The sequence below is a fragment of the Lipophrys pholis genome, assembly GCF_963383615.2.
Source record: "Lipophrys pholis genome assembly, chromosome: 22".
Lineage (NCBI taxonomy): Eukaryota > Metazoa > Chordata > Actinopteri > Blenniiformes > Blenniidae > Lipophrys > Lipophrys pholis.
This window is the reverse complement of record NC_137644.1, coordinates 11,735,599-11,755,477: the sequence shown is the minus strand read 5'-3', so window position 1 is coordinate 11,755,477 and position 19,879 is coordinate 11,735,599. Positions and strand designations below refer to the sequence as shown.

General features: G+C 40.7%; 1 protein-coding gene across 2 annotated transcripts in view; it reads right to left on the bottom strand.

The window, feature by feature from the left end:
- LOC308127280 (copine-8) overlaps positions 1-19,879 on the bottom strand; it is a 96,690-nt gene that overhangs the window by 23,430 nt on the left and 53,381 nt on the right. For both annotated transcript variants that reach the window (XM_080492218.1, XM_080492219.1), the window contains 7 exons: positions 15,353-15,416; positions 13,018-13,121; positions 12,055-12,159; positions 9,237-9,278; positions 7,130-7,205; positions 4,230-4,283; positions 3,334-3,395 (listed from right to left, as the gene is read on the bottom strand). In XM_080492218.1, the coding sequence (XP_080348344.1) occupies positions 3,334-3,395; positions 4,230-4,283; positions 7,130-7,205; positions 9,237-9,278; positions 12,055-12,159; positions 13,018-13,121; positions 15,353-15,416 (507 nt within the window). The remainder of the gene's footprint in view (positions 1-3,333; positions 3,396-4,229; positions 4,284-7,129; positions 7,206-9,236; positions 9,279-12,054; positions 12,160-13,017; positions 13,122-15,352; positions 15,417-19,879) is intronic.

Sequence of the window (19,879 nt, the reverse complement as noted above, 5' to 3'; positions counted from 1 at the left end):
CCACACACCCACACACCCACACACCCACACACCCACACACACACACACCCACACACACACACACACACACACACACACCACACACACACACACACACACACACACACACACACACACACACACACACACACGTGGGATTTCAGCGAAATGAACACAAAAACCCCAACCAAGAACGTGTGCGCACCTAAATACACCGCCTGTCCATTATGCCACGGGAGTAAGTGCAAGTGCACCATTTTAAGGCCATTTAGGTTTCAAACAGTGAGACAGCGCTTGGCACTTCATTTAGCCACACAGGCGTGTAAGAGCACCTTGCTAACGCTCCCAAAGCACGAGAGAGAGAGAGAGAGAGAGAGGGAGGGAGAGAGAGAGAGAGAGAGAGTGAGAGAGAAAGTTTTAAAGTGCTCTCTGACTTACAGCGTTGATGGGAATGTGGTCGGTTGTTTGTTAGGAGACTTAATGATGGACTTCCTCCATTAGCAGTTAGCAGTTAGCACCGGAGCACGTGAACATGCGATTCACGCCCACCGGACACGACTATTCATTTTAATTACAATGAATAATACTGTAAAGCTGCTCTCGTATTAATGTGGCGTGCACAGTTTGTACCCTGAATGGCCTTCGAATCGATAGCATATCGATCTGTGGTCTTACTCGCAAAGTAATCCGTTCAGTGGGTTACACATGGGGGGGGGGGGGGGGGGGGGGGAATAGCCGGGGATCAGAAATATCAAACCGGGAGGATGAACACTTTTCTCTTTTGATGTTTTTAAGTCGTCTTTCTTTTAGCTTTTGTTCTTCAGGATCTCGCACAGAATTTTCAGACAGGAGCTACATGTGTGCTTCCGATGTGTCACAGTGGTAATTATGAACTTCTTAATTGATCCCGAGATAAAGACCAGTCGAGGTCGAATGTCACGAGATCTTATGTAACGTTCCCTGTGCGGCTCCGCGAGCCTGTCACACAGTCGCAGTTCATTTGTTACAAAGCCGCCAGCCCCACTTCTCGGATCATCACAGCTGCTGCTTTCACTTTGTGCCACGAGCAGATTCGTTTCCTTGGAATAAAAGCAGCTTCTTTTTCCTTCGGCCAAGTAAATCCGCCCACATAATAACGATGCACGAGGTGTCAGCACACCTTGTTCTTACAAGGAGTGGGAGGCAGCATTCTGATTATGCCCCTAAAATACGCCTGAGAACCCTGAGTTAGATTTTTCTGTTTGGAGTATTTGCCCTTAAAAAAAAGAAGAAAAAAAGCTAGAATGCACATTTGAATGTACTTGTGCAATGACCTTTAGATTGTTAAATTACGTGGTAGACATTCACTGCCTTCTTATAACCGCTGTTTCTCAGATTTTTCATTATTTTTTTCTCAAATTCGACCAATTCGCAACTTTTTTTATTTTTTGCCGCTTGCAGGGTTGTTTTGGCCTCATTCTCAGGACGTCTGCCACATTTTATGAATACGTCTCTGTGCAAATGATTTCAACACTTAATTTATTCAGGGTTTGTGTTTGAATAAAATTGAGGTGAACGCTTGCAATTTGTTCTGCAGCAGGAAAAACAAAATGCCCAAAACACAAAACTGAAGTCATTACAAAGAGATTGTGACAATCTTGATCTAAAAAAAAATAATCAATCAATCTAGTCAACAAAGAACAAAACTTAGAAAGTATGACATGAGAACAACAATATATGTTAATAATAAAACAAAATAGCAATATGGGAACAATTTTCTATCACAGAAAATTAACAGTTTGCTTAAAACAAAGAAAACATTGTATATGATGGCGGAAACCTGAGGGGTTGTGTGTCATAATGTTGATATTATGTACTATTACAGGCTTATAGGTGAGCGGTGCACTAAAAGGGGGCAGAATATAAGATTATTATTCTTTCTGCGACCCTCACAAGATTGGCATATTGTAAAATTGTATTTTGTGTCGACATGTTGAACTTAGACTCCAAACAATCACATTTTAATCAATTTGTTTTTGATGCTGAATTATTGAGAAGTTTTCACTGCAGCCGAGCCGCCGGACATGGTCTGGAAGGAAGAAAATACGGTACTAAAACTTTTATATACATTCCTGCACTGATGGTGTCTTTTCAGATTTTACTGACAATAATTTCTGGAAGTGTTTTCCTACACATAGACATGAATGGAATAACATGATTTACTTTCATGAACATCATTTTAAAGGTTTCGAACATAAAACTATGTACATACTTTAACTATAAATATTTTTTTACAAACATTTCACAAGTAACTGCTGGGTGTTGAAAAGGGATTATGTATATATATTCCTTTGTGCCTGAAATCTTGTCAGTTGGAAGCCAAGTTTTCCTCATGAATTGCAAATTGAAAGTGTTTTAAATTGAGGTGTGAATTTTAAATTTCACCAGCAGCTGAAGTATAACTCTTCATTTAGTCCGCACATTAAGAACTAATTTTGGCGGACCCCCGTGCATCGAGGTACGTGAGCAACAGCAGTGAAAACTTGTTTGGAAATAAATGTAGTCTTTTTTGTGAAATTAGAAATTTTACCCCAGAAATCAGGCGACAACAATTTGGGAAAGCTCAGAAAAAGAACATCCTTTTTTTTTTTTTTTTTTTTTTAACGGAACAGACTTACAAGGGCAACGGGAACAGATAAAGAGAGGACATATTTGTCTTTAAAAGTGTACACAGTGTGTGTGTGTGTGTGTGTGTGTGTGTGTGTGTGTGTGTGTGTGTGTGTGTGTGTGTGTGTGTGTGTGTGTGTGTGTGTGTGTGTGTGTGTGTGTCTCTCCCTTGACAGTGTTCCCCTCTGTGAGTCTAATGAAGGCCGTCTGTAGGTGAGCGTTTACACCATGCCTGGGTGCACACAGCAAACCCTCCTCAGCAACATATGTACACAACGTGCACATGCGCCAAGACCAAAAACAGACGCACACACACACACACACACACACACACACACACACACACACACACACACACACACACACACACACACACACACACACACACACACACACACACACACACACACACACACACACACACACACACACACACACACACTTTTCTTTTGATCAGCCCATCTGTCGGTTTCTCTCTCTCACGTGCAAATGTTAACTTTTGCCTCACTCCTGGTTCGCTCACACAGTTGGGATCATTATCTTTGGCACTTCGCAGACACAGACCGGTGATGGGGTTATTATCCAGAGAGGGACCAGCACACTCAGCATGTCAATTCTCATTAAAAAAAAAAGAAAAAAGAAAAAAAAAAGACTACAACCCCCCCGTGTCTCAGCGTGGGTTCGATGGATGTAGAGTCATTGACGTACCCTCCTTTGATGTAGTCCAGGAAGGTGACTTCGATGTCCACCAGGAACGACAGCAGCGTGACCTGTAGACGACAGGGCCACAATCCGCTCAGGGTCATGAACGTTCCATAAAGTCAATCAGAAACAGAGCCATGGATTTAAAATTACTTTTTTTTTTTTTTTAAATAGGCTTGATGATCAATTACAACCCAGTGAGCCCGAGAGGGGGCATAAAGAAAAACCTGGTGCAAAACTTTTAAACTTTTCCCAAGTTTTCTTCACTCTTTGCACTGAATGATCAGGATTAGCTCACGCACAAAAAATTGCAATGCAGTAATACTTAGCGAAACAAAAGTATTTTTTAAAGTTACATGGGATGACCAAACTTCTGCATGATGCTGATAATGACATATAAGGTGCCGTTAACTCGGTGGCATTTCCGATGGATATCTATCATAAAAGACCTACTTCAACGATAAAATGTACTCAATTCATGTGTTTATCTATGTTTGTCTCCAATTTCTGGCTGATTGCTGAACCTCCTGTTGGAAAAGATGCAAGTTATACAGAATCAAAGCCACTTTATTGAAATTGTGGTAACCATTGGACCTGCAACTTATGGTTTTGTACAGAAGCGTATTTCATTCAGATTTTCATCAGAAATTGCACCTTGTGATATTTGCATCCTTCATTATTTGATCAAATAAATTCTTTCAACGGTACAATAATGAGCATTATGAGCTCAATGAATCTTTTCCTCCAACATACATATGAGTTTTTTCCCCCTTGTTTTTTTAATTTAACATAGTTCCAGTAATAACCCCTAAAATCAAAGCCTGTTTCAAATATCATAAGCCGCATCAAATCGGGTTATTAAAACTCTATTTCAGGTGAAAACATCAGTCATGAGGTCTTACCGTTCCAGAGTTGAGGTAGTTTTTTTTCTTTCCTTTCTTTTTTGGATTCACCACCTGAATAAAGATCAGATCATCTCATTATCAGTTCATTCAACAGATTTCTTTTATTTCTTTTTTGTAACCACTTGAAAGTTGAAGTGAACAGAAAAAGGCATTTTTACTGTGTTATACGTAATGAGCTGGTACAAGAGCATAGTGCACTCTCTTGAATGCTCTCCGCTTTTCTTAATATAAGTTTTAATTCCTCAATTTTGACTCAAAACTGCTTCACAGCTGACATGCAAAGTTACTGAGGGCTTGAGTTTGACCAAATCTGCAGATTCCTCCCCTCTGCAATGGAACAGAAGTGGCTATATGAACATAGGTATGCACCTATAAGATCAAATATACCCGAGCAAGCACACACATCACCTTTTTAAATGCAACAATCTCCGATCAAGACTTCTATCAAGGATTGAGCAATATTAATCTTAATTTGAATGAAAAATGACAGAAATCAGAATCTTCCTGTGAATTTCAGCATCATCGATCCTCACTGCAAAGTGTGGATGTAAAAACTTTTGAAAGTAGAGACAAAACCGGTTTATTCACCACGTTTTCAGTGATCGCTTCCATGGCGAGTAGTTTTCTACTTTTGAAAGGTTTCATAATATTTCCAAAATCTAAAGGAATCTTATCATTGCATATCTATTTCTCGAAAGACATCTGAGGTTTATTCACTCTCATTTCTTGTATAAAGCAGAAGTTCTTCACATTTTATTTCCCCCCCAGATGGTTTTAAAGATTAAAGTTTCACAGGTCTGTTGTCGTTTGTACACAATGTCTTGTCATGGCTTTCATCAATACGCGTAAATCTACTTTGGACAACTTCAGAGCAACCAAAGCCGTAGGCTTACTCTGAGATATCTGGCGTCCCCTCATCTCCAGAAGGTCCTAGACGGGCGTGGAGCGGCAGCTTCTTCATACCATTAACCACCATGAACTTGACTTTAAGCAACATTCTTAACCTGCATCGTATCCAGAGGAGAACTGAGAGCTGTGACTTTATGAATATGTAACAGAACATGGAAGCCAAATCCTTCCCTGGGACATACAAGATTTCTCTGTAGCCAGTTCAGCTTTAGTCACCATTTTCTCACACCGTTACTTATAACCGGGCAGCTTTTTCGACTGTTTGATTCAGCTCCCATATTGCAACCCACATTCGCTAAAACGTGGGAGAGTGTGAGGCGGGAGGCCAGACAGAAAGCGGACCTGAAACTCTGTTTGAATCACAAACGCTGGACGTGAGCTTTTAAATCGGAGCTTTATGGTCAAACTGTGCCAAGGTGAAACAGAGGGAGGACCTTGGGCGGGGACACAACATACAAATATGTGGATTTATGAATTTCTCCTTGGTTCACTTTGAACAGGTCCCAACAAGGACGCGCTTCCTTTTGGAGGTGAATTTAAATGTGCTTGATACAGAAACATGCATTTATCATAGTGAAATCACTGTCTTGCTATCTGCCACATTCAAGTTAAGGGGGGAAAAAACAAAAAAACAGGGGTCAAGACCAAGGCCAGAAATCGTAAAATGACTACGTGTGTGTGTATTATTTTGTGTAAGTCCATGTGTGTGTGTGTGTGCCTTCGGGCTTGTGCACATCTGAGGACTATTAGGCAAACAGCAGCTGTTTAAAATGACAGTCCCCCGTGTGCTTCCCTCTCTGTGTGGTACTCTGTTAATCAAGAAGTGTTGACTCTTCCTGGGAGAGAATAAGCCAGCGATCCATCATAACCGTCAGACTGCGTGTGTGTGTGTGTGTGTGTGTGTGTGTGTGTGTGTGTGTGTGTGTGTGTGTGTGTGTGTGTGTGTGTGTGTGTGTGTGTGTGTGTGTGTGTGTGTGTGTGTGTGTGTGTGCGTGTGTGTGTGTGTGCACATATGCTAGAGAAAGTAAAGCAGCACATCCAGCACTTATTTTATGCTGATCTCATTTTAGGGAATTAAATATAACGACATGCTACTATTTACCATTCATCACACGAAGTACAGTATAGTATTGGGTACTTTAAATATTTACTATACCTTCTAAGACCAAAAACAATATTTTTTATCAGTGTATTAGAAACAACTTTTTAAGAGAAATAGTAACTGATCAAACAGAAAAAGTTTTTGATTTACAATCTTGTGATAATTTTAATTATAAGCTGTTTTCTCTCAGTTGATTTGCATCGGTTTTCTTGTAGTTTTACTTGATTTAAAAAAAGTTACATTACAATATAGTCAATAAGTAATTGAGTCAGTAAAACAACTAAATTCTACATGTTTGTAGCGTCATTTCAAACTACTTTAACTTACTACACCTCTAATGTGTAGTAACACTCAAGTATCTGCTTCCGCCTATTATAATTCAGTTCTTATCTTTGCCTAAAAACGATGGGGTGAACATTATTTTCTCCTCCACAACTTATCTCCTTTAAATCACTAACAAAGTAAAAAATAAAAAAAGAGAAAGAAAGGGAGAATTTTCTTTGCCAGATGGGACAGACGCCTGTTGAGGAGCAAGAAACTGAAGAAATAGTTTAATTAATCCCCTTGTGACTGTGGGTACATTCAGACTGTTTGGGTTTATTGACGTTACGGCTATAGAATTATCCAAAAGTACTTTCTTTTTCCAAAAAGTTAACTTATAACATCTGGCAGCTCTTGCATATTTTCATTTGCTTCTGATTGATGAGCTCATGTTACAAATCATAAGCTGGCATTCCAGGAATCCCGAGAAGCCATAGTAACGAGCAGTATATGAGTATATAGCACTATTATTTCTTGTTCTGGTGGGTTTCTCATTTTATCGACATCATAAATCAGTAGAGGGTTGTAGATATGAGGGGGTCCTAACCACAACACACAGGCTCACCTCGTAGACGTTGAACTGGCTCTGCCCTCTGGACAGCTCTCTGTAGCTCGTGCTGAACTCGCCAATGAAGTCGTGACTGCAGACAACAGCGGTGAAGAAAGAACGAGTCGGAATGAATCGACACGCCGACATCTGATCGTGATCTTTCAGCGTTTAATGTGTAAAAACAACATTGAAAAGAAAGTCCTTGTGTGGTAACAAACGCAACAGACACTGGTTAAGATTGAAGTTAGAGTTCAGTGTGACAAACACTGTGTTAAGATAGTTGTGATTTCTTCCTCAGAAAGTCCAAATAATAGAGTGAAAACCTGGTAAATAACAAGCTGAAAGTCACTCCTCTCTCTCAGCTCACTCACCCACTGGAAATATAGACTAGCCTTAATTACGTGCAACTCGGATTAGATTGAATTTGCACAGGAAGCTGACAGGTTGAATGGAAATGTAATCAAGACCAGAGGTAATAAGGAAATGCACTGCTGTCTGGTTATCAGTGATTTCCAGCTCCCAGGTTATCGGTGGACACCACATTAATATCTGTCCGATGACTCCCATCGCTCATCAATCTCACAACCAAACTTAATGAAGCTGTGAAAAAAAATAAAAAATAAAACTGCCTCGCAAACAACAGGCGCTGACAGCCAACGAAGCGTCTGTCATCTGATGGACTTTAGTTTATTTACTTCACTCGTTAAACCTCCAGGTGGGGCAATAAAAACCTGAAGTACAGCTGGACTAATAAACTCAAGTTTGAGATTAGATTGCAAAACAGGAGAAGATTAACCTGATCACTTTCAATCATTAATCTACTCTCCCAGTGGAAAATGTAGTCAGACTTCTCTTGCTCCTTATGCTTTTCCCTCCGACAAGCACATTAAATAAAATGAATTTAAAGGTGTAAAGGTGGCAATGGTGTACCATTTGAGTCGTCGCAGATCTTTAATAGTTCCTTATAGTCTGTGTTTTTAAGTCTTAGAGTGAGAAGAGTTGAGATCTGAGTTTAAGTTTCACCTAAAGTACAGAAAATGAAACAGGTTTGCATGTCAAAGCAAGAAATTGTCAACAGAGCTGCATCCAAACAAAGTTTTCACATGAATCTAAAATGTGAAATAGTTACAGGATGTTTGTTCCGTGTGTGTGTGACCGATGTCGTTGTATTCCTATTTATTATTTTAGGTATTTATTCTCTGTGTAGCAGAGATGGCATTCAATTTCGTTTTACTTGTTTACAATTAAAGTTTCTATTTTAAAGTGTTGGGCGATGTCCATATTCTTACCAAGCCTCATATTTATCTCATGAAAACAGTAGTGGTGTAGGGGATGTACGTCAAGGATAATATTACTTCTGGGTACTGAAGAAGCGACGTTGTGGAGTCAAACTCACTGCTGCATCGTCGTTTATAAGCTCCACTTTGTTGGTGAAGCAGAAAAATAATAAGTGCGTAGGAGACTTGACTTGATTACATAGTATTCTATCAATAAATGGAGTGAGTTTTATTCAAATGATTATTTTTAAAAATGCCGCAAAGTTGTGCCACATCAGCATTAAAAAAAGTGAGCCAGTGTTTGGGTCACTTTCCTGCAGTAGGTGGGGGAAAAGGGAAGCAACACAAATGCAAAAGGGACTTTTGTAATGGCAGTGATTAGGGCCTCGACAGTAGTTATAAAATAAATGCTGGTTTCACAAACTGTTAAAAAAAACAAGTTTCCTTAGGGGCAGTGTTTAGTTAGGAGAACTTATGGGTCCTCCAAAAAAATGATCTTCTTTAGCACTAGTGTTTATTGAGAGACTATAATAGCCTGGAAACTCACAAACTAAGAGAACCAATAGGGGCTATGAGCTATGAAACACACAATAATGCATAAACATATTTCTTCATTAGGAGAACCTACTGTAATCCCAAAGCTCATGGAAAACAAAGATCCACAGCTTTGTTTGTATTCAGCTTCTTACAAAGAGAATAAAATACACACAATGTTGTTTTCAACGCAGTTTTCTATCTTACAAACAACTCCAACTAAAGTGTACATTCTGGTGCTATGATGGAAATGAAAAACTACGACGATCTGTATTTCTGATGGTAAAGTAAATGGAAATGAGAGATCTTACCCGCCGTCTCTGTCCCAGTCATAAACTTCAACTTTAATTGTTCTGTTGAGAAGCACAAGACAAAACCAAAGTCAAAGACTATAGTTGTTTTCACGAGATTTTTTTTCCGAAGAAGCACACATCTTGTGATTAAATATGCACAGTCCTGTGTTTGACAGTCAGAATGAAGCTCATTTAATTTGCAAATGCTGCTTATCATCCTTCCACCACATTGTCTGCCTGTCACTGTGTTTGCCCTGGGTAATGTGCTCCCTTCATCTCCAAACACATCCTATGATATCTTATGAAGGGAGTTTAGGGTGGAAAAAAAAAAATGAAGCCTGCATATATGCCGACACGATCGCTCCATCTACAAATAGCTTCAGAACAGAAGGGTCAATTGTCTCTGACAAAAGCAGGAGAGCGATACATAGGAGAGAGAGAGGGATTGAGCAAAAGGATAATAGAGCAAAACCATCTAATTAAAACTATTGTGAAGAGAACAGAGAAAGAGAGGATGAGGGATAAATGTTCCACTCATCTTCTCTCAGTGGATATTTTCTCATTCTGACAGTAAATTTCAAAGTCTCAAATATCGGACTCTAAGTTTGTAACCAGACAGTGGGATTTCATCAATATTGCATGAATTTATTCTGAACTTGCACCTTCGACAGCTCTCTCAGGTATCCCAGTGGTATCTAATTTAAAATTGGAGCCAGTATTGCACTCTTCCGTCGTCTTCATTTTTCATCATGGGAGGGGGGAGAAACACAAACTGCCATTAACAGGCCTCGGGGCTGCACTGATTGCCAGGTGCACATCAGCGGAAAGGAAGCTCTTAAAGGTAAGGAAAAGGAGTGGGAACGGGCTGATAATGATGGACACTCCTGGGATTAATGCGTCCTCCACCCCCCCCTGGTTGCCGTCAACATGACGCCCCCTTGAGAGAAGCGAGCATGTGCAGAGCTGTTAGCAGCAAGATGCCTGCATGCTTTCATGTGTTCATGGGCGGGCATCTTATTAAGCCGGTGTTGTGCCACATCTCAGCAGGAGACATCCCGTCACTCCGAGCTTTGATGATGCAACCGCAAAAGTGCCAGTGATTTCACTTGTTAATCCGGCGGCCCTGCGGCGTGTGTGTGTGTGTGTGTGTGTGTGTGTGTGTGTGTGTGTGTGTGTGTGTGTGTGTGTGTGTGTGTGTGTGTGTGAGAGGAGTGTGTGAGCGCAAGCCCGGCGGAGCACCTCAGAGCACCCAGACACACTTCTCTATTGTTTGCAAGCTTGAGCTCCCACTTATCTCTTTCCTTAGGCTCCGTGTGTGTGTGTGTGTGTGTGTGTGTGTGTGTGTGTGTGTGTGTGTACTGTATGTGCACTGCACAGTGAGTTTCCTGTTGATAAGGCACGGTGTGACTGAGCTCGTCCAATAAGCTTATTGGAACAAACTTCAGATCGATGCCGCTGTCTGTTAGCTCAGCGAGGCTGAATCCTGTTGTGTGCTTCCCTGGGCTATTTTTAGCAAACCGCTGCCTTCAACACAGGAGATGGACACGCACGGTGGGAAGAAAGGGAGACGGGTCCGTTTTCTCACGGCTACTCCTGAGGACTCCACTGCACCAGATGAAGATGCGAAAGGACAGATAGCGGCACAATTGGACGACTTTTTCTTGGTAATCCCCGCACAAACAAGTACTTTACACTCTTAAAAGTGACGCGTGACGTCATACATACAAGTTCTGTATTGTGTCTTTTACTGTACTCGAGTACATTTTCAAACTTCTACTTTTCATTTCACTCAGGAAGTTGAATCTGGACAACTTAAACCAATAATCTAAGGACTTTGTCTCCTCTGAGCAGATGTGTCATTATTAGATATATTACTGATGTCAAACACTATACATAAAGTGTATTTTTGGAAAAATAAAAGGCTTTTATATTGTGTAATTAAAAAAAATGTAATTCAAGACAGAACTGTGGCAATGTGGACTAATGGCGCACACACAATGTGCTAAACTGGAACAATTTCAATTCATTATATCCAATTATCTGCTATTGTAAACTAAAGAGTGCTCGACTTAAATGGGGCACTTCACTGAGAGAAACTGTGCAATTTGTCCTGTAATGAAAGAAAGATAATAATTTAAAGAAATAAAAAAATAAAGGCAGACCTATTTTGTGTCTATTACAAGCCAGAACCAATACAGATGTTTGGTCCATGCGCCACCACTCGGGGTCCTGTCTATCGGCATGTCTCCGCTGTAGAGTATCGTGGACATCTTCTTAATCCCCAGCAGCTCGGGGATCAACCGTGTGGTGGACTGGGGCTCCAACACATTTCAATTCAGCTCGTCCACAAACAAAACGCTGATAAACTACTGACTTCCTCGCGTCGCACGCCGCCGAGCTCGACGTTATACGAGACGGATGAAGCCGTCGCCCCACTGAATGCCTTCAGACAGATAATGTCAAATTAATTCGAGCCACTATCCTTGGCAGATTACAGTCTAACTTACCAAATCTGAGAGCCGTTGTTGCTTGCATGAAAGCGAGAAAAATATCTGCTTTGTATGAGTTGCAAAGATGTTTACATGAAATTTGAATCTCATTTGAATCTCCGCTTTTAAGAATCTGGAAGGTACTCCTCTTTATTAAGCCACAGTCGGCTGTGTTATGCTTTGTGTTATAAAAGCTAGAAGGAGCCATTAAGACAGTGCAGGAGCATGCGTGACATTTTCAATATGTTTGATGCTGAAAATAACCCTGCTGGGTGATTCAGATGGCTGTCTGGGTTTGCTTGTGTTGCAGTTAAGCCGCCGTATTATCCATAAAAAAGTAAGCTTACCTGTCGTAATCGCCATTGCAAAGAGCGCGCACTGGGATTTTAAAGGCCTGCCATACGGGGTTCAGTGTGTTCTTTTTCACCTCTGTCTTATGAGAGATGGTAAACCTGCAGAGACAAATGGAGAGAGGGGATTAAAAAAAGAAAAAAGAAAAAGGGAAGACATTAGCAGAGAGATATAAAGCCATAATATGACAGATAAAATGAAGAGAGTAGGTGACCAGCAGCAGAAATAAAAACATCAGAGTGAAAAAAAAACAAAAACAAAAAACAACAACTTCACCCTGATTTTCTACTCTAAATTGATGTGGAAGTGAGTCCAGAACACACACACACACACACACACACACACACACACACACACACACACACACACACACACACACACACACACACACACACACACACACACACACACACACACACACACACACACACACACACACACACACACACACACACACACACACACACACACACACACACACACACACACACACACACACACACACACACACACACAATTTCACACTCCATGACAAGAGGTGATTTCATTAGTTCCCCGGCTGGCAGGTGGACTTGGTATAATCTGCCCTCAGAGCACTCGCTCCTATCTGACTTGCAACACACTGCAGGATGGAAGGGAGTGCCTACAGAGCTGGGTCGAAGCTGGACTCGCGTACGCACACACACATGCACACATGCCACCACTTGTGAAAAGCACCAATTGCTCCCAAACACACCCACTCACACACACACACACACCCACATTCAGACACACACACACACATGCTGCACATGTCAGTTTCTCCACCGTGTCATTCACACACATGCTTAAACAGGCAGCCTGGCTTTTGATCTGGAGCGAATCGATGGAACCAATTTCCTCGGGATGCAGGGATGCAGGGAAGGATTAAACCAAACAAGAAAGAGGAGAGGGGGGGCGATGGTAGGAGGGGAACTCACGTGCCGTCCTCGTTGCTCCTGTAGAAGACCAGGAAGGGGTCGGACTTGCCGAAGAAGTCTTTTTTGTCCAACTTGTTTCCACAGAATTGCATCATGACTGATTCCTAATGACCAGAGACAGAGGAGGAAGAGGAGGAGAATGACGTGAAATGAGTTTCGAAAGCACACAGTCCAGATTTTTATACTTCATAATGAAAGTCTGTTTTCATCCCTGGGTGCTGCTGCCAGTAGAAAAGTTGGCCTGTATCTCTTTTCCATCGATTTCTCTCAGCATGACTATTGAATACTGGTCCAAAGAGATGAAAATAGTATTTTTTTTTTTTTTTTAAATTGTCTCATGACAGACAAAATCGAAAAGCTGTCTTTCAATATTGAGGACTGAGGAGAACAATGCAGGACACTGAGGACTATAAGACTGCTGGGGGGGAAAAAAGAAGAAGAGCATCAAACAAGAAAGACCGATATTGAAAAGCCTTATTGAAGAAAATAAAGTTTCAGTTGATTATAAAAACTAAGCTTTTGACGAAAAGGGTTAAAATAAGGCCTATTTCTTCAGCTGCTTTATTCAAACTACCTATAAGTAATTCCTTTCATTTGTGTTATTGAGCTTTTTGACGAGCTTTCAATTATTTTTGCAGGCTAAGGGACTGCAATACATAGAGTGCCTCAGCCTGCAGGAGTGGCCCAGTTTCTAAGCTGGCAGAATTGCAAAAATCATCGACAAAAATGTAAAAAAAATAGAAATACAACAAAGAATGAAGCGACTAATTAGCTCCAGCACCCTGCAAACTTAAGTTGAGCATAAAAAATCCTATTGTTTAGTGCTTTTCAGTCCTTTTGCAGCTAATATTACTCATTATCCAGCACCAATATACACACATTTGATCTACATAGGTATAGACATTTCCATTTTTCATATCCTGTCTTAAAAAATATTTAAATTTCATTCATGCTTTGACTTCTTACTGTTTCACAGACATAATTTTATGACATGTGGAAACACATTTCGTCTTTGATTTCAGCCGAGGCTGGAGTGGTTGAGCCGCTTCGTCTCCACTTCGATGAAGTTAAACATGCAGAAAAACAATGTGAGGTTTAAAGACACGGAAGTGACATTTCACTAACTTTACAGGTGGTAAGAGACAGTAATGCATCGTTCAATCAGACTTTGTGAGCTGATTCTAATCAGTGGGAACACAGTGTAGATGAGAGAATAATTACATAGTAATATTTCATCAAGTCGTGAACAAAATGTTTTTTCACCCCCCAATTTTTTACATTTGGATGAATAAATCCCTTATGGTGTGACACAGTGCCGTAACAGTGAGCACTCCTCCCGGCATGAAGACTACGGTTTGCTTTTGGGTCACTGCCTCTCTTTGTTCAGTTTGCATGATCTCCCTGTGTCCATTTAGGTTTTCTTCAGGTGGATGAATGGCTGGATGAATGGCTGGATGAATGGCTGGATGAATGGCTGGATGGATGAATGTCATGTAAGCCTTCCTGGCACCTATATTATGAACATCAGCTGCATCTGCAATAAATCTTAATAAACTACAGTAAAACATTTCAAAGGGGAAAACGACATCAATGAGCAAATGATCTGAAAGGTATCCGTTTTTCTGTGAAAGGATGGCTGGATAAGCATTTACAATGGGATTCCATATATTTAAAGTAACAAGAAGAATTACTGCAAAACACCATCAATAATCATTGAATGATCGTCGGCTTTTTGCAGTTACTAATTAAAGATGAAGACATGATGAGTGAAATACTTTGGGCTCCAGAGCGTGTGCATATTACAGGTTGTTGAAGCAATTCATTTTATAGATATCATTAAAATAAATAGAACTATTAGTCGATTAACTTTAACAGTAAACTCAACATCCACGCTCCACCTAACTCATAAATAGATTCAACATTTTATTTTGCTCTATGACTGATTATTTTGTGGTTTATTTAGTCCTCTTTTAATAATCAAGGGGGACATTTTGGTTTTGAACTGATGGTTGGGATAAAGCAAGACATCTTGGATTTATCACAAAACTTCATGAAACTTTGTTATGTTTTGTGATAGAAAAACACTAAAGAAAAATAGTGGGGGGAAGGGGGGGAGGAGCATATTTGGTGCCAAATGGTTCGCTTTTCATTTAAGACTTGATTTTTGTTAATAGCAAACATCATCTAAATATATGACAGATATATCAAAGATACCCCAACGGTTCCTCTTTCTCCGAACAAATAGATGTGCTAAAAATGAACTTAGAAAGATAGAAGCTTTACAAACACACAAAAGAAAGTCCAGGACATTTCCTCTCCACTTTGTGACACCCACCCTGCAATTGTTCAGCTCCTCTGCTTTCACGATAATGGTCCCGCACTTCTTGCCCGGGATGCCTCTGCAGGCGACACAAAACACAACACAGGAAAAGGTCAATAGATCGGCGTCACATGGATACTGACCGCGTTGTTTAATCCACATCATACGTTTCTGCACTTCACGGTCATAGGCCGAGCCAGCAGATATCAGACGACATCTCCTGACAGGGATCACTGTCAGTGGAGGAAGCAGGGTTTTCCACAACGAAAGGACCGTGTGGTTCCACTGTGTGAGGTCACAGTCGGGACAGTGACCATGACGGGTCCCTGCATGTGGGAATCCGTCTGAAGCCAACAAAACCTCTGCAGACGCACCCAAACCAGCTTGTTCCTGCGTGAGGAAACTTCCCAAACTACCGTTTCTTTGCCTTGTGCGCTTACTCACCAATGCTGAATAACAACGATTTTGATCTCGGCCACAGGGGACGAGACAAAAAAACAAAAAATAAAAGTTTCTTTTGGAAAATCAACACAATCAGTCTTGTGACAGTTTTGTCTAATTGCGGTTGATTGCACTCTCGACTGCTACAGGTTCCCACAAAACATGCCGTGCACTGAATAATATCAACATCATTTGGTGCCTGAAAGGAGTTGTAAATTATAAATAACAAACTCGGATGACTTTTTTCTTTCTTTCACACGATCCACTCGAGGAATGACATGCGGTGCGGGATTAGTATGAACAGCTGTGGTTTAGCGATGGAGTGGGTCGCCCTCCGGTTGCAAAGTTGGTAGTTCGATCCCCCATCTTGTGCGATCCATGTGTCAAAGTGGGTTTGAGCGGAACACTGAGCCCCAAGTTGCTCCCAATGGCATCCTCGCACCTTTCAGCTGTCACTTTGGTCTATTTGTGTGTCTGTATGACTAACGGCGCACAGCTTTGAGTGAAATTGGACTACACAAGTACACACTATTTACTTGATATAGTAAATATAGGTTAATTATGAGATACTATCTAAACCGATGAAAATGTACAACAGCATTATCATTAACAGATTCCATTCATCAGTATCAGATGATACTGTACAACCAGCTACAGTCCAACGCACTATTTCCCTCTGAATGTGGCCTCAGATTACTTTGCTCTGCATTATCCATACTACTACTGAGCTTACTGCTGACTCGCTGGTGAATTTCTCCTCATATCGAAATCACAAGAGAGACCTGAGGCCTTTCATTTGGTGTATTTTCAAGCAACACCAGTTACTGGAAATGCCACATTTACCACCAGAGCTGGTTGGAAGCAAACCCCACGGAAAGTTTTGCAGCATTTACGAGGCACAAAGAGGAGTCCTGTCGAGAGAGAGGTGGTGATGATGATGATGATGATCTGTGTAGAAAAGTCGCTTTGTTAGTTTGGGGTTGTGTATGTGTGAACTTTTCCAATGCTGGTAAGAGAAGGTGTGTGTGATGGTTGTAGGTGTGTTACTGTGTAGGTCACCTTATGCTGCTAAAGCAGGCCTGATCCATTGAGATATGTTACACTAAACCTCTGAAAGTGTGTGCTGTGGGATCCTGGCACCAAGATATCCGCAGGATCCTCGAAGCCCTTTAAGCCGAGGCCTCCAGTGGATCGTATGACCCTGCAGGGTCACCGTTTTCCCTTCCTTGGATCATCGATCGAAAAAATATTAATCTCACAGGTGCCACGATAAAGAAATAATGTTATTGACTATATCCGTCAGCGGTTATATTGTTGTGGCTGATGTGTTCATTTTTCTACAAGATAAGTCGACTCATAGAGCACGTCTGAAAACAACACAAGCTGACCAAAGTGCTCTGAAATTTTAGATTAAATAAAATCCATATGAATATAAACATCACTGAATGTTCTTTACTTTTTTTTTTTTAAAAAAAGCTTTGAGCTCCGGCTAAAAACAACAACTAAAGAATATTGACATTGGAAAAGAGAAAAAATGTTAATTAAAAAAGTTTCTGTTATTTATTGTTATGGCTAAATGAGGGAATGGAAAACAAAACAAACAAAAAAAGTTGGATTTACAACTCGCAATTACCATGTAAAGTACATCTGGCTGACACGTTGGAACACGGCACAATTAGCTTTCATTTGGAGTTTTCTGGCCCACCACAAAATGTAAATCCATTATTTGCTCTCTCCTCGAGGCCTCGGTGCTCCGACTCCTGATGGAACTGTGCGACTCTTGAGAGGCTGAATGCTCCATTATGTCTGCCGGCTAAAGCCACGAACTTCATTTACTCCCAAGACAAGAAGTGTACAGTGGGTTTACTAGAGGGGTTTGTTGTTTTTTTTCTTACTGGAAAAAGAAAAATCAGCTTTCTGCATGTGGGGAAGAAGTTAAAGAGAGCAGTGGGATTGTGGACTGTAAACTTGTAAAATTGAGCAGCGTGATGCTAAAAACACACAAAGTTGTGAGGAGCATCAACGTAATACATCAATAATCTACAATGAGAAAAGATAAAATCATGTTGCTCACAGCTTCTAAGGGAAGACGCATGCAAACAGTGAAAACGATCATTCAGGGTAAAGTTAACAGCTTTATCATCTCATCTACTATTAATATGTACTCACTGCTCGGCATTGCCATAAATGCAATCTAAACTGAGAATGATTTTCAAGTGAAAACAACAAAAAGAAAGTGCTCAGTGTTCCACCATTCAATAATATTCGGGGAAGAAAAAGTAAATAGACAAGATATAAGATCAAGGTAGATGAAAACAAAACACAATAAAACCACAATTTAAAGCAAAACAACCAATAGATCCATGCAATCTGAGATAAAAACCAGGATAAGAACTAAGAATTGAAAGTCATGTTAATGAATAGCGCTAAGAAATAGATTCAATAAAATAGAATAAAATAAAATATTTTTAATCCGCTCAGAAAGGGCACTTTGTCCTGCGCCATGGGACTAAAAACCTCCGTATAGAGGGAAGAACCTGAAATTAACCTTGTAGGATATGAGTCACTCCTTGGAATTGATAAAGCCATCCTCTGTACTCTAGGAGGCTGGACAAGACTGCGACTCACCAATCAGATGACTGGACTATCTCATTAGCTTTTGATTCAGTGAGTTTTTCTCTATAATAGAGGCCTGACCGAACCATGCCACCGAGCAAAAAGATAAAACGGACTCAATAAAAGAACGGACACTCATATGGTTGAGTCCCAGGAGAATATGGACAGGGAGTCATGCCACTCTGGAGGCCACCGTTGTTGATCTACTTCAGAGGAAACCCTTTACCCAGCATGTTTTGTTTCTCCTTTTCATATCATGATACACAATCAGACCTTCGACTGACTATATCTAAAGACTTTTATATTTGAAGCATCACATCACTCTCAATCTGTGCTTTTTTTTTTTTTTTTTTTTTTTTAAATCACCTCAGGATGCCAACAGCTGTTAACAATATCCCATAATGTGGAAAAGGTACGAAGTCCACAGCTGCACCAGCCATTAAACTGTAAATCAATAGCTATCTGCTTTCCACTGCTGTCAGGATCTGCTGAGAAGCTCGGTCGCTTTCACAACGGGAAAGCTTATTTCCTCTGACATTGAACTTTCCTCCTCGCAGAGTAAATCCTTCAATTGCGGCAAAGTTTGGCACCAATATCGGCAGTGTGCCAACCAATTACCTCGAGCTATTGTAAGTGTTTCAGTGTATGTATATATCTATGTTCTAATTAGCATTCTGTTATTCACCAGTGGCTATGGATTTATCGCTGTTTACAGACACAGCCGAGAGCAACGAGGAGAGCCGAGTCTCATCTGAACTGAGAACCTTGTCTGATATCATAAACTTGTCATTCATTCATTCTTGACTGTGGTGTTAATTCCACATTTTTTCTGAGGTACATATATACAAAACACAGATTTGTTACAGCTTTTAAATGGTCTTTAACCTTCCTCATATCTCTGTAAAGGCGTTATCTCCACTCATATTGCCATCATCAGTCCAGTATTCAGTGAGCACCATGATCTCCACACCTGGGAGGAAGAGCAGGATGATATAATTTGACTCAACTTATACCGAGGTCCTACAGTCTGACAAAGACGAGTGTGATGAGCTCCGCTATGAGAGGCCCACCTGGCACAAATCGACTCGGGCAGTCATTTAGACAGCTCAGAATTGGGGTCGAGGACCTTTATGTGAATGTAATTCAAGTCTCTTTCCACTCAGGCACAAAGAACCGAGTGGGAAAAAAAAGTCCCCGAAATGGCAGATTTATCAAAATGTAATAGATCCTGGAGCCTATGCTTCACAATGAGGAGCTGGAGGGTTTTTTTTCTTCTTTTTTTGGGGGGGGATTACTTGCAAAAGCTATACATTTCTCAGAAGTGTGAAGATAGGATGAGAACCTATTTCCCCCACCCCTCCCCCAGACGGCACAGAGGAGAAACGAGATCATTTGTATGTGATCGGTTTGCAAAGCGAGTGAAAAGATTTTCATGATAAAGACCGAAAATGCGTGAAAGAACGAAGTAACCGACAAAACGAAATT